Genomic DNA, 16,167 nt, shown 5'->3' with positions numbered 1-16,167 from the left:
ACTACATTAAGTTTTGCGAAATGTTGCTCATTTAAAATTTCGCCAAAAATAAAATTGTCCCAATTCTACAGTCCGAAAATGGAAAAGAGAAGCCCAGATTCTGGAAAAAAGGCTGAAAAATCAAAGCGTCAGGTAAGTGTATCTGTTATTTCGTCTACTTTATGAAACACTTTTGCTTTCGATATAAAATGAACTAATTTAAGCGTAATGTTGTCAGAAACAATTACTCTTGAGTTAAATTTCCTGCTTTATATATATTATTTATCAATAATATGAACATTCCCAGTTTACCTATGTTTGATATGACAGGAAGTACTTGTTTGTTATGTTTAAGCAAAGATTTGTTGAAAACTGCTTTTTTATACAAAAACATTTAAAGGTATATTCATTAAATAAACCTCATTTCAAGGAGGAAGTACCTGTTTCCCAACAGGAGAGCCAGTATCTCACAAGATGCACCAGATTCAGACTGTCAACAGAATATGAGGTAAAGCATGTTTTCAAATGGAGCTTAGACATTTTCATATAGAGCTTAGCACGTTAGCATACCAACAACTTTTTTTCCCAAAAAGTATGAATGAGTGTTTGACAATTATAGGTACATTCTTTTGGCTGGTAGGTGCTGTTATTTACATTTCACTGCCTACACCCTGTCAATTTACTGATTTAACTATTGGCTAAATGGTTTTTGGTGAAATTGTATATTTATGTAAATACATTAAAGGTGCTTGTAATTATTTCTTGCCCATAGGTTGAAATGAATCCATGTTATCTCGTTGTTTTTACATGTTTTATTTGAGAAGTGTATTTATTGGTTTATAGATTAAACTTATAAGCTTCATAAATAAATAAACAAACAATGAGTACTGCCATGAGTTAAAACAAATACATAACTTCAAGGTATAATGATCCATGTCTATTCCTATTGGTTTAACCTATATTGTTTTACTTTTTTTGTTTTAATGTGCATTCTTTCCAATTCAACAGCATTTTTCTGTTTTTAGTTGAGCATCTGCAATTGCAAGCATATCATGCGCATGACAATTGGAGAACGCCATTCAGTGGTAAATCCCCAGCGTTGGCTGTGCAACTTATGCTACACCACCGAGTCTGTCTGGGCCTGTCTCAGCTGTCCTAATGTCGCTTGTGGAAGGTAACATAAGAAAACCTAGAACCAAAAGTTAGATGTCCACTTTTAACTTTTTTTATCCATATTTTTCGGTATTGCAGTCTTAGATCCTTTAACACTAGGTTTATTTCAGTATTATTTCTGTCAACAAAGCACCACCAAATTGCAAAACATTTTTTGTAGTTTTTTTCTTCAAAAAGTACAATTGGTCAAGGCACATTTTAATCACTGGACATGTTTTGTTTTTAAAATTTGCATATTGTTTTTATCAGTGGATTTTAGTTCATAATAATAGTTTAAACATTGGTGTCAAAATTGAAGTACAGGTTGCCTTATTAATCAAAAGGTATCTTTGTCGTCTATAACTCCTTTGTTAATTTTTTTTCAATTTTTTACGTTGCACAAAGTGGAATGGCTATCTATAATGAACTTGACAGTCAAACACTTATTTAACTAATTAAAAGTATGCTGTAATCCATTAGTTTTGCTTCCAGATACATCCACGAGCATGCTTTGAACCACTATCTTGAGTCACACCACCCACTTGTGATTGATGTGAACGAACTCTATGTCTACTGTTATGAGTGTGAAGAGTACGTTTTAAATGACAACAAGTCCGGTGACATCAAGGTGTTGCGTGAAACTTTACAGGTAATATATAAATAAATTAATTTAGGCAGTAAATTCTTCTTTTACCTGCAGTTAATGCTCAACTACACAGATTTTAAATATTATGTCCAATTGGGGTTTATGGGAGTATGATATTGCTTGCCCTGTTGACTGTGCTGAAAAAGAAAGTGTTAATGCATTTTAGATTTTGAAAAGCTATAAACTGTCTTTGAAAAGTCTTTAAATGCCCTAGCTTTTGCATACTAATATATGGATCAAAATTGTTGCTTACAGGCCATTCGCTATCAGAACTTCACTGGTACAACACGCAGTGGGCACACCCTGCGTACAGCAACGATCAGCGCTGATGAGGATGTTCAGATGAGACTTAGAATGCAGCAGCAACAGTTGGACAGAGATGATCGACTCTTTACGGCCATTTGGCATTCAAGGTTGTATGGTGTATAAAATGCATGAAATTTTCTTTTTTAAGATATAATGTAAGGTATGTCAAGACCCTCTGCCATTATGGATTAAATTGTGCTTTAATTTTTAATGCATTTCTAAATAAATGGCGTTTAAGTTTCATATTGTCGTTACATGGGCAAATCAGAATATTAAAACTTTTTGTGTGTACTGCAAGGAATAGTTCTTGGACACTGTTATAAACAACTACTTACAAAAAAATAGGTAAAATTGAATAAATTGTTGGCATTGTTCGAGATTCTTTTTTTGTTAAATAAAGTTCTAGTGAACTGTGTAACATATTTAACTATTTATTTTTAATACAACATGAAGTATTTAATTTTATGTTACAAATATAAAAAAAAAACTGCATTCATATAGCATCAATACAAACTCAATTAAGCATTTATAAATATTGATGCAAATGAAAATATTTTATGTTATTATGTTTTATTTACAGAAACATGATATGATGTGAATGTGATAGTATATAATTAAGTCCTAGCTAAAACTGTAGAAGAGCCATTCATTTTTCTCACACACTTCTTTCTTTTGCAATAAGTTTAATTTTGCAACTTGAATAAAAAACTAGTAAGTAGTAACGTAATTCTTTTTATACTAAAAAAAACTCTTTAACTGGTGGCCTGAAGGCTAATGGATGAGGTGATTACCCTATTGATTTTTCTATTGCGTGATAAATTACCCCCTTTTTTAGTTAAAAGGATATAATTGAACTTACAGCAAGGGTAAGGATTTACTGTATTCAGATTGAAGGGCTTAATCACTGGAAAGTCTAAATTTCCTGTCACAGATAGTGGTGTCAATGATTGTATAAAATGCTGTGTTTGTGTGTGCCATTACTAGTTTAGAAAATTCCACTTGTGTAATGCTGTTTTTTTGTGTTTAGATTTGTCAGACAGAGAAAAACCTTTCGGGCATGGGTAAACTACATGAAGAATAGGAACAAAGACAATTTGTCGGATAACAGTGATAATGAACTGTCGAAATTGGATATTACCGCTCAACCAAACACTGTACTTTCTATTACTGAACCTGTAGTGGACAAAGAATCTGCAGCGACGGCTGACTCAAACTGTGAAATCCATACTGCCACATCAATCAATGAACCTATAAAAACTGAAATATCTGACATGGTGCTTTTTTCAAAGTCAGAATCCGCAAGCACTGATTCGGCCACTGTTATTTCGCCTACAGAGGTTGAAGAAATGGGGAATGTTGATATTAAAGACTCACCACCAATTTGCGACCAAGCACCAGCAGAAAGCCAACTTTGTATTGAACCGGAACATCCCAACATTGTAATAGTTTTGTCCGATAAAATTCCCGACGATTCTCCGGAAAGTTTAGACATTGAAGACAAGTTGTTAAAAGCAAAAGAGGAACAAGAAACCAAAGTGGAGTTAGAGTCGCCGCCTTTAAAAGAGGAACCTATTGGGAATAGTAAAGAAGAGAAAATGGTTGACCATAAACTTGAGTCTGCGACGACACCAGTTACGGCTGGACCCCAACCTGTTTCTCCTATGTCTCCGCCTCCCTCTATTTCTCCCTGCAGGCCCAAGCGTGCAAACGCAGCGAGCCGTTACAAGGAGATAATGACCCGTCTGTCGCAGTCCGGTGAGCCACCAAGGAAACGGCAATGCACCAGCGAGCACAAAAGTCCCCAAAGGGTCAAGCCGCCGCCAACGGATCAGGTTTCGATTCGACGAAGCCTAAGGTTACAACACAAGGAGGAAAAAGCCAATCCCAAGCAGAAGAGAAAAAGACAGAGGTGTTGTAAAACAATGGGCTGTGAAATATTTATATATATACCTGCCTTAGGTTTGTGGTCTGAATGTTAAAGATTAAGTCTTTGAACCAGAATTCAACATTAAACAGCTAAAGTTTGCAATTTTATTTTTAGTACAACTTTATTTTAAGTTTCCTAAAATATTATTGTAATTTTTATTGGGCAAATATGTGATATATATAACCAATCTACTGTATATACAAAAGACTAAAATATTCCAAATGTAATTCCCTTAATATTAGGCAAAAAAGTGAATCCGCTTTTATTAAAAGTAGTATAGTCTGTTTGGAAGATTTTTAAATTAGATTTATGTAAAAGTTATTATGTGATTTGAAAATAACTGTCATATCCAAGTAGATTAACTGAATCAGCATCATCTTAATAAAGACATCCGCAGTTTATCATAAGTCTTTATTCTAGAGATAGACCGATAATATCGGCCGATATTTGGCTTCTACCGATATATCGGTATCGGTAAATGTAGGCCGATACTTTGACCGATATTTTAGTACGAAAATATGACGTAATTTTTCCTGTACAACAAACAATTTACCCATTTTTCAATGAAAAAAATTGGGTTTTAGCATTATGTCAAGTTAATATGCAAAATAATAGTTTAATAATTAATAAAGGTATATATAAAAACTAAAACGTTATTAGGATTTTATTTTCATATAATTTTGGAACACTTCCTAGGTATATAAAAAAAAAAGTATCCATATCGGGTATCGGTTGACAAAATTTAAAAATAAAAAATAAAAATAAAAAATAAAGTGCTTTTGGTCGATCTCTGCTTTATTCAGATGATGTCAACTTGCTTAACCTACTTGACTATGACATCCATTTTGTTACAGATCGTATATAGCATAGCTTATGATGTGATGATAAAAGAATATGCTGCCATGTTAACTCCCTGAGTATACCAAACAAGATTTGCTCTAATAATTTACTTTATTTAATAACTTGATCAGTGTCAATATTTTTGCCATGATAATCTCAACCAAAATTTTTCTTTAGGAAACCTTCTGTGAAGTTGACTTCGAAGCGCAATAGCTTGCCACGGACTCAAAGCAAAAAATATCTTCCGCCACGAGCACGTGTTTGTCGGCGTGTCACTTCGGAAAGTGGCACAAAGTCTTTATACGATTGTGTTCCAAACCGGGCGGTAGCTTCCCTTATACCTGGAGTCACTGGTCTTCGGAACCTGGGCAACACTTGCTATCTAAATTCAATAATACAGGTAAGTTGTAATGCAGATAAATCCTGTTTGTGTATTCCTAGCTTTATACTGATATATTGGTATTGTTACATTGGGGCCAACATTTTTTTCAAAGTTTACTATGAAACTATTATATATATTGCGCTTTCTTTGATGTGAAAAAAATCCAAAATACTTTGAACTTTTATTTTAATTTTAATGGCTGCCAGATAGTGTTTGATTTACTGTGTTCAGCATCATGCAAAGTTGTTATGCAAAATAACATGTGTAATATTCATATTATTCAATGGGTAGATCAACTGAAATTAGTATCATTATCTGTTCAATTAAATAATGGTTTCAACTGTTCTTATTTATATATTTAAAAAATATTAAATTATCGTTATCATCGGGTATCGGTTGTGAAATGCATAAAATATTGGTTATTGGTACCTGTCCAAATAAGTGATATCAGCCGACCCCTAGTCTTTATAGAGAAATTATTTGTAGAGTCACTCTTGTATCTGCTTTATATAAAGGCCATTGTTCAATTTAACTGTCTATACTGGAATACTTGTTGCACACTTTTAATTATATGTGTGATAATAATATGACATTTACTTCACTTATCCTGATAGTAAAGGTGTTTGTTAAGTGTTATAACCTATTTGGATTATTAGAAGATAATGAAAGTGTGTCGTGTCGTTGATTGTTTAAAATTTCTGTACTGCGATCCAAGCTTAAAATGTTGAAAAACACAGTGTGTAATAATAAATGGAATTTGTTTGACATAAAGATAGTTTAATTTGTTTATTGACTTTACCCAGCATGTTTACTGCTTCTGAGTATAACCTTTATACAATATGAAACTATTCAAAACCAGTGCAATTTATTTTCTTTGGTTCCATTAATAACTTAGGATATATATATGTATTTAAAAGATTTAATTAGCAAATAAATAAATAATATGCTATTCATTTTACGATCTCGCAACTCAGATTTCCAAGCCATTTTTGTGAACAAGCTCCATTTTCTTAAAAGCATAATTAATAATTATGCTGTTAACATTCTTTCTTTGCTTTGGTTTATAACTTAGGAAATGTATATAAAAAATTTGATGAAAATGAACATAATGTCAATGTCTATAACTTTAACATCTCGCTGTTTGTGTACAAGGTCTATTTTCTCTGATACATAATTGCGCTGTGTTTTTTCAGGTGCTTGGTCATCTGCAAAAGTTCCGCCTGTGCCTGTTTGCGGTGCGTGACATCGAAATGGACGACTTCCCTCGGTTGCAGGACGGCCCCCACCCCGTTTCACCCTCGAGCAAGTTCAGGGTGGCTGGCAGAAGGTCGACCATCGAAATGTACGAAAACCAGATGACCGTCGAGTCCAAGAAACTGCTCAAGCTTCAAGCTGGTAAGTTGTCAAATTATATACAGGTTTTGTTAGAAATTTAACTAGTTTTGTGTGGGTAAAGTTGTGTAGAATAATTTTTAGGAAAGTAAACTGTTTTACGTATGGTAAGGTTACTTCATTTGTTGTCAACATGAAACTCTTTTGTTTTTTGAAAAAAAATCATGCTTTACAAATCATGTTTTAAAATCAGTACAAATGAAGGTTGCAACATTGGTAGACATGTTTTGGCTCCGAAATTAAAAGCTGTGTTGATTTAAGTTAAGTATACAACTTAAAAAAAGTTTTATTTTCTCTTTAAGTTTTAACTTGGTTTTGTTTAGGTTAGTTACCTTACTAAAAACAAAAATTACCTTACTAAAATGGAGCTCTTCCAATTCTTATTTATTTTATCTGACCATTGGGCTACCTATACAGGATGCCTTCATTAGGGAATGCAACAACACCACCACGCAAAGTAAAACAACACACTAAAAAATGGGGTAAAAACGCGATAACCAACGAACAGTATAAAAATCGATTTTGTGTGCCGTTTTACTTTGCTTGGTGTTAGTACATTCCCCGATGAAGGCATCCTGCATAGGTAGGCCAAACGTTGGGTGAAAAAATAAGTGCCGGAAGAGCTTTTTTGGTATACTGAACCTGGTAAGACCATCATATTTCTTGAAAATTACCTTGATTAACCAACTGTTATTTCCTTAAAAAAAAGAATTTAAAAGCATAGTTCAAAAAACGATGGTAAGAACTTCCATCGTCGGTCAAATCAGTGCAATTTATATATTCGCTATTTACGTTCGAACGGGATTAGCTTTAAATAATCCCCGTCGGTCCGGCGAACTTAAAAACCGCACAATGGAAGTTTGTTGATCGTCAAGCGAACCCGCGACTTTGCTTCGCCGCGGGCTCGAACAAAAATACCCTCGCTCCTATAAAATACGCTTGTTTGCCGTCCTACCTTTTCTATTGTTGCCCGCGCCGAAGCGGCCGACCAATTCGACGTAGGGGGCACAACACGAAGGGTCGTTACTGTCACAGGCAAAATTGCGCACTTTTTTTACAGCCAGTATTTTGTCAGACTGAATTGGCCCACACTGAATGTTGCAATCCTGCAATGAGCCGAAAGAGAAACTTTTTAGGCCCGGATCAGATATCCAGCTATTGTATAAATTTAGTTTTTGCGTAGAAGGCAAGACCCAATAAAATTAGGTAACTTTATGCGATGTCTTTCGAAGTCAATCAGTTGTTACATGATCAGCATAGGGCTTAAATATTTTGTAACTAGGCAATACACTAGCCTACAATCATTATGGTTTTAAATTTTTTCTTCGAAATTCACAAACCAACTTATTGCGGTTGACAAGTGTTTATTTCAATCTCGGTGGCTTACAAAGACCACGTTAACACCGGCAATGTCAAAAAAAGGGAAAAATCCACAACCTACTGTACTTTCCCTGTCTTGCTTCTCTTAAGTATCCGCCTTTTCCAATTAAAAATCAACAGCCTTCTTTTCACTTCTATACTTAAAAATTTCACCAGTAAACGCTTTTTCAAACTAATTTCGCTTAACGATTTGTTTCCTCCATAACCCCCCTTTTGTGCTTTTCTTTCTTTGTTTTTGATCTTTTTTTTTACTGCAATAGTACTGATCTCACGACAGCACACGAAAGTGTAAAGCAGCATCAGAAAACGCACTTTCAAATCAAATCCGCTTAACGTTTTGTTTCCTTTATTATCCCTACTTAGTACTTTGTTTTCTTTGATTTTTATATGTTTTTTTTATTAATACAGTTTAACTGTTCTCACGACAGTACACAGTATATCCAAGTATAGAGCAACTGGCTATCGTCAAAAAATCCCATCTATAACCGCTTGCCTGACTGTGATAATCACGCGACGCAATCACAAAAACACAATCCGACACAAAACACAGAAAAAATATTTGATCCAATTCATCGAATTAGATAACTAGATTTATCTATTTGTCCAAGTCTAGCTACAACCGCTTGCCTGACCGTTATAATCGCGACACGCATTCACAAAAATACAACCCGGCACAAAATCCAGTCTTTTTTTTCAAGTATTTTGCTCTAATTCATTGAATGAAAAAATAAGATTATCTAGTTGTCCAAGTCTGGCTCCAGTCGCTTGCCTGACCGCTATAATCGTGACACGCAATCACAAAAACGCAAACTCCAGTCTTTACTTCCAACAGTAAACTATCAAACTCTAATTTCCTCGCACCTCGCAGGGCTCAACGGCGGCCACGAGAGCACGGGAGATCTGCTAAAATCCTACCTACAACTGCCTGCCTGACCATTATAACCGCGCGACCCAATCAAAAAAAATAAAAATCCAGTCTTCACCTCAAACTGTAAACTATCAAACTCTAACCTCCGCGCATCTCACAGGACTGAACGGCGGCCACGAGAGCACAGAGCTTTGCGAGAACGAAGGCCAGGATCGTCTTGAAGCCGGAGAGCCTTCGTACAGCCATCGTCATAAGCTGCGAAGCAACGGCGCCGCGTCGCAGAACCCGCTCTCGCTTTGCCACGAGCTGCACGACCTCTACCACATCATGTGGTCGGGCAAGTGGAAACTGGTCTCGCCCTACCACTTCCTCAGCTCGGTCTGGCAACTCATACCTTCCTTCAGGGTAGGTGGATGTTTTAGTCGAATCGCAATGTTTTTTTAACCTGTCCCTCTTTTTTTGTAATTTTGGTTTTATTCTGTAGCTTGGCCAAAAAATGCTGTTATAGAATAAAAAGCGGCCAAACTCTTGTTGTAGCACAAAACAGTTATTTTTTTGACCTGAAGGGATTGTTATATTATTGTTTACATTTACAAATATTAAGAAAAACTTTAAAATAAAAAACTCTATTGTAATGTTAGACGTTGAATAAATATCAAAGGCAATACAGAAGTAGGTTGCATATTTGAAGGTGAGATGTTGAAAATGAATAAATAGATATGCAAAACGTTCAATATATGTTACCTCTACTTATGTGTAGGCTTTATTATTCAATTTACGTCTAGCTGCAAACGACCAGCATTGTTCTATAAAAGTTGATATATTGAAATTAAACTTGGACGTTTTTGATGCGCTCTTTGCCAGTTTTCTTTTCCTGTATGGCAATACTTGAAATGTAGCAACTGAAAATGACTGCTTTAAGAAACGAAAGAAAAGCAAAAGGCTGGTGTCTAAGTATGTCAATAATGTGTTTAATATGGTTTTCGTGTTATGTAAATTCTGTAAACGCGGGCTTTTTACACTGACCATTGTTATATGCTTAAAAGACCAACACTATCTCAAGACTATAATTTGCAAAGTGAAATCGGCGCTGTTGTATTTACGTCGTTTGACATTTCTTATATTTATTTTTTTGGCTTTAAGTTGTTCATCATTTTATAATACTTCAACTCATTTAAAATTAATGATACAAAGTATGCATTCGTTTTATGCATGAAAGCAACCATAGGCCTCTGTTGTACGCCTAATGAAGCACACGAAACATGAATATATAAGTTTGAAATAGTATGAGCGACACTTTATTTAAGTCATTGTCTAAAGAAAGGATTTTTATACAAATTATAACCAAGAATTAACCGAAAGGCGTGTTCTTATAAGTGCTATAAAACTTCCAGCCTCTGTATTGAAACTCGTGTCTCTAAAATGACTTTTAACAAACTTAATGAACACAAGACCTTACTTCACTGTTGCTGTTCACTTTTCAGGGCTACTCGCAACAGGATGCGCAGGAGTTCTTGTGCGAGTTACTCGACAAGATCGTTTCCGAGTTGGAACGACGCCACATCGCGCCCAGAAACCCGTCGAGTCGCCTTTCGGCCAAAATTTCTCGGGTAAGGCAAAATTCCGCGAGAAAATTTAACTTTTAGCATGAAATTTGCCTACTTGAATTGAATGCGAGAAATGTCACGCATTGAATAAAATGTCTAAAGAAAGTTTTAATACAGTTTTTGCTAAATAACAAAAAAGTTGCGGAATTCCCGACAAAAACTGTGCTTTATGAAATTTAGCGAATGGATACATTGTGCAATACATGGGAAATTTATTGGCGCTTAATTTTACCAAGTATATTGGACTACTACGATTTTCTCCATTTGTTCAGCTGAATTGTAGATGTTTTTTCGATCCATTTTTTATGGATAAGCAGTTTGAATCGGGTAGTGTGATATTTTTACATTTGCGTATATTTGTTCTGCAAAATACAAAAAAATGTCCAGGGCCTCCCATGAAAATTGCTTCAAACAGTTAAAAAACACAGTTTCAGTCAAAAATCGCCTTTATGTGTCCGTAATTTTATTTCGAAACTTTTCTTCGGCCCAGGTCGTTCACAAGGTGTTCGAGGGTCGACTGCACAGCAAGGTTCGCTGCCTCGACTGCCGACACGTTTCAAGCACGATTGAGGCCTTCTGGGACCTGTCGCTCGAATTTCCCCAACGCTACCACACCTCCAACACCAACTGGTACGCTTCCTCCTACTTGCTGTTGCTGTTGTTGTTGTTAATATTGGTGCGCCAGACTTGGACAACTAGATTTATTTTAGCTTTCAAAAATTAAGTTAGAATTAAAATGAGATCATTTGAGTTTTTCTAAATTTGGTTAGAATTAAAGTTATATCATTTTAGTCATGTCAATTTGATTATATTACAATTACCGAGTTTTTGAAACGAGTAAGGTTTCAGTCGATTTATTTGCTATTTGGCCAATGAAATTCCTTAAGGCCAGGGTTTTACTTTTTGCGGCAAAACGTGAGGTTTTTCTCATTGAACTTTGCAAAACTGCGCGTCGTTGGCATCTAGCGGTCCGGTAATGCGTTTTAATTTATAAAAATTGTGCGTCGTTTCAATGTTCCGAGGGCTTCGCACCATAATATCTGTTTCGTATCTATACTCATTTGCGGTAAGAACAATGCTTACAGACTAGGAATGTCCGATACTTGACATTTTTATCGGATACCGATACCCGATATTTTGGACAAAAATTATCGCGATCCGATCCAATACTAAATGACGTCAATAATGTGATAAAAAAGAAAAATAGACGAATGTAAATCGTTCAAAGATTAGGTTTTCCAGGTTAGTATGTCATCATTTTCTTCATTGCTATTATGTTTGCAGTAACAACAATGCTAACAGATATTATGATTTCCTGACATGTGCATTCAAACTTACTGATAAAAAAAATATATACTGTGCAGCAATTAAATATGTTTTTTAGAAACAGATAAATAAATTGGCCTGGTGCAAAATTTCAGTAAAATTCCCACAACTTTTCAAAAGCAAGCCCAACAGCCTTTCAAAAGGCGTCGCTAGAAAAAATATTGAGAAGCATTATATTAGTAGTACGGTATTCCCTTGAAAGGGTACGCCCTGGCGATGAAAAGATATATTCGAGTCTTCGCGCAATATCTCGTATGGTTTGTGGCCGTCAAAAACTAAAGTCGATGAATCGATGATACGGCTTTGTGATTTGTAGTGATCATAGTTTTAAAATTGTTGTCACTTATTCAAAGAAAGTTTTAGACAGTAGTAAAACAGTCTGTATCGTTATCGGGCGGCTTTACTTGTTACCAAATTGTGGAAAAATTGCGTATATAAAATATGGTTTACTTGCACGTTAAAAATGGAATGCGATAAAATGACGACAAAATGACGACAAAAGAGACAAAATAATACCATGAAGGGTGACGGAAGGCCTTTTGGTCAGTATGTCAGCCACCCTTTGAACAAAGTTAAAGCCTCTGCCAAACTCTCAAATTCAGTACAAGAAACTTATTTTAATTACTTTCGTGTTTAACCCCAGAGCAAGTTATTATGACTTATACTTAGTAACGTAGGTAAAGACATAATAATTTTCAAGTCCAAAACTTATGTGAATTCATTATATGTTTTCAACCTTTTTTTACCGCGATCCTAACACTGAGCGGAAGCATTACAGCGACGAACCAATTTTCTTCCAGGACTTCTTGTAAATTGCAAAACATAAGGCATTAGCATGAATAAATTCGAATTTATTTATTATGAAGCATATTGCCTTATTGCTTCGGCAATTTTCTTTTCTTTGGAGAAAATTTTGCTCGAATTATTCGCAATAAACCTAACTATGTGAATTATACTGCAGTCGGCGACCCAACCAAATTGAACGGCGACCAAATTTTGGATCGCGAACCATGAGTTGAGAAACACTGATTTACAAAAACAAGCTACCGACAGTTAAAAATCAGGCTAGATATCAATAAACTAAAATAAATTCGGAAGCTTAAAACTTCTAAACCGATAGTCAAACTTCTCCTACATTAACCACTCAGGAAAAACCAGGCCAAGAGCTGTTCGCTACTCGAAATGCTGGACAAGTTTACTGAGGCTGAGCGACTGGACGGCGGCAAGGTGTACAACTGCAGCCGCTGCAACAACAACAACATTAACACCAATGGAGGAGGTGTGGCGGGCTCGCGCAGCAGAAAGAAGCCAGCCCGTCTCTCACAGCGCAAGGTCGCACAGAAACTGAGCGACGCTGAGAAGCAGATCAAGGTCACCGAGCTGCCACAGGTGGGCGCTCGGGCGCGCGTTTTTTTTCGTTTTTTAAGGTTTTACTGTCCTGGTTGAAAAGCAGCTTCAGAAGTGCTAGATTACAATGCAGTTGGTGGGTTAAGGCAGGGTTCTTTATGTAGTTTAGTCCCTTCAGGCGACGAGAGTAGGCTCTTTACGCTGGATTACATCTAGATCAATTGTGTTTTCTGGCTTTCTTTAGTCAGGTTTTACAACTTCTGCAGAGCGCAACTTCCCTGAGTTTCACTTTCTTAGAAATGCAGAGAAACAACGTTTTCATCAATACCCAGTTTAAGGTTTCGTGCAAAAAGTCATGTACCGTTCACCCGATCCGTGCGTAATAGAAAAATAGTCTAAAAATAGCATTTTTTATTTTACCTTACAAGAAAAATATACGGAAATGTCTGAAAAAATTAGGCCGTTTAATTTTCAGTCTCAGTGCATCAACTGACCACAATTATCCGGCCCCGCATAACTTTATTTTAAATGGTCAATTTTTTTAGGTTTTGAACACTCGTAGCATTAGTAGTTTGAACCTTTTTCACTCAAATCAATATTCACGTTTGCTATTTTGTTACCGATATAGATCCTTCGATTTCACCTGAAGAGATTTAGATGGAGCGGACGCAACCATCGCGAGAAAATCACGGTTCCCGTCAATTTCCCGGCGGAGCTCGACATGAAAAGCCACTGTTGGTTAAACGTAAGTTACAAAATCGAATTTTCACATAATACGTTGTGACCTAATCGGGGCTGGGGAGCCACAGTAAAACAGCATCCAGCTCCGGAGCCATCAAACATATATCCAATGGCCCCTTTTTCAGCTCCGGCTCTGTAGCAGTAATTTTTCTGAGTTGCTTGAGCACAGGCTAAGTTAGGTTACATTTGTCACACTGAACTGTTTAGGTATTTTTCATTTAAGCCATTTAATATTCTTTCGAGCTAGAGCAGATAAAAACTTGATAGCTTCAGCTCCGGCTCCCCAACCCTGGACCAACTTTGTGATGTTTCGTAGTATATACGCAAATTGGCTTAAAGGTCGAATCCGTTACGGGCGTATTTACATGTAAAGTAAAATCCAACCGATTGGATTCTTGATTTGTCCTTTGTTAGGACTTAAAGCAAGGAAGTAGTTCTGGGGCTTTATCTAGCGACTCTTTCATGTACGACCTGAGTGCTGTTGTCATCCACCACGGCCGAGGCTTCGGCTCCGGCCACTACACTGCCTACTGCTGGAACGACGTCGGAAGTAAGTGACTGATAAGACAACGAACAAAAAGGAAATTTAGTTTGTTGTATTTAGGCAAAACGGCCCAGGCAAAGATATTGCTGCCACTACGCAACAATAGTTAATCAACTGTAAAGCCGTTCTTCCGTCAGTTATTGTTTTTAAATGTACCCACGTTTCAGAAACCTATATTAACGGAATTTTTATCACGGCAATGATAAAGATTCTCTGCATAGGATATCGAAACATCGGTATGAAAAAAACACAATTGCCGGTAGAACAGTTTTACAAAATGATACAATGCCTGGCTGCACCATTATATCAATTCAGTAGTATTAATTAAAGTGACAGTGAAAAGTCACCTGTTAAAACACTGTTTGTTGTGCAGAGTTCTGGGTCCATTGCAACGATTCAAATCTCGAACTCTGCTCAATCGACGACGTAATGGAGTCACAGGCCTACATCCTCTTCTACACGCAGCGCGGTCTCGACCCTCAGCCCCACATATTTAGCCCCCCGCCCACCCCCGATCTCAGCCCCCCACCCTCACCCCTCGGCGCCCCCGGTCAGGGGGTTTCCCCGGAGACCTGAGAGAAAAAGGGGCAAAGAAACTTGAGAGAAAGTGGCTTTTTTCAGTGGATGCTTTTCACCGCGGTATTTTTGCGAAAAGGATGAAGGTGGTCTTTGCTGCAACGAGACGAGGGAAATGTGGATTTTTACGGCGAAGTTTGCGTTTGACGTTGTACGGCTGCCTACGTGCTTGCGCCATTCGTGGACAAAAAAAACGACCCAATCTCTGTATTTTTTGTGTTTCACCCAACTTTCAGTTCGTCATCAACGCGTTACAGCCTACACACTCGTACACCCTAAAAACCCGTAAAACGTCTCCCGCTGAAATCCAAACTTTTACACGACGCGGCAGCATTTTATACTTAAGCTTATTTCGCTTGTCAGACATTCATTCAAATGGTCGCTTGAAATCACGCGCTCGTTTCCGTGTACAAAACGCGATGTTTTGATTTGTTTTTCGCCACGGTGTGTGTTTGCGCGCGTGCGTTTTTGTCTTGCCAAACTGCGTAGTGCTTTTTCGTTGTTTTTCTGTTTTTTCGCCAATAGCACCGGGACCATCTCACCCGACACACTGCTTGGGCCGCATTCATATTCGTTTTTATATGAATAATAAGTGCATTTCGCTTCGAACGAGGTTTGTTTTTGTTGCTAAAAGTTTTACCATGGACCATTTAGTTAGAGAAAGGAATTTGTGTGTTGAAATAGCTTAAAGTTGAGTAACTTTTCTGGTTGTATCGGTATTACTTCAAAATGCTTGCAAGTTCGTATTTTATAGGCCTCATAGTTGCCCTTTTTTAAATATTTTACCGCGGCCCATTTGGTACCCTTTCCTGACTGCCAGTTTAAGAAGCGTGATAGGGAGATTTTCATACTTCAGTTTTGAAGCCGCATTAAGTACAGAATCTGCTCGCTAACTAAGAGGTGATATTTTTGCATCGTAGGGGGCTTTACAATTAATAATAGCATTGCGAGTTTATGTGGCACAATGGTTTGTAATGCAAAGTAGAGAGTCGGACGAATGTCGTAAATAATAATTATACCTTTGTAACTGGTTCGGTGTTTTTCATAAGCGCCTCAGGGGCAATTTTAAAAATAACTTTACAAAGTAGTTAAGCTGCTTTTCAGTTCATAAAAATTCATTGACGTCAATCGACAAAATCCGTATTTTAAGATTT

The 16,167-nt window shown here is 36.7% G+C and overlaps 1 protein-coding gene across 1 annotated transcript; it reads left to right on the top strand.

The window, feature by feature from the left end:
• Positions 1 to 15,570, top strand: LOC146164869 (ubiquitin carboxyl-terminal hydrolase 44-like). The gene is made up of 15 exons (XM_083380420.1): positions 1 to 132; positions 410 to 487; positions 1,005 to 1,153; positions 1,624 to 1,780; positions 2,033 to 2,190; positions 3,111 to 3,992; positions 5,028 to 5,250; positions 6,426 to 6,627; positions 9,033 to 9,277; positions 10,357 to 10,482; positions 10,970 to 11,109; positions 12,954 to 13,194; positions 13,781 to 13,897; positions 14,308 to 14,443; positions 14,811 to 15,570. Exons 1-15 carry the CDS (start codon positions 79 to 81, stop codon positions 15,011 to 15,013), a joined length of 3,111 nt encoding a protein of 1,036 aa, XP_083236546.1. The 5' UTR covers positions 1 to 78; the 3' UTR covers positions 15,014 to 15,570.
• Positions 15,571 to 16,167: the final 597 nt, after the last annotated feature.

The sequence above is a fragment of the Ascidiella aspersa genome, chromosome 2, assembly GCF_963924565.1.
Source record: "Ascidiella aspersa chromosome 2, kaAscAspe10.2, whole genome shotgun sequence".
Lineage (NCBI taxonomy): Eukaryota > Metazoa > Chordata > Ascidiacea > Phlebobranchia > Ascidiidae > Ascidiella > Ascidiella aspersa.
The sequence above is the reverse complement of the archived record's forward strand: the minus strand, read 5'-3'. Positions and strand labels throughout refer to the sequence as shown.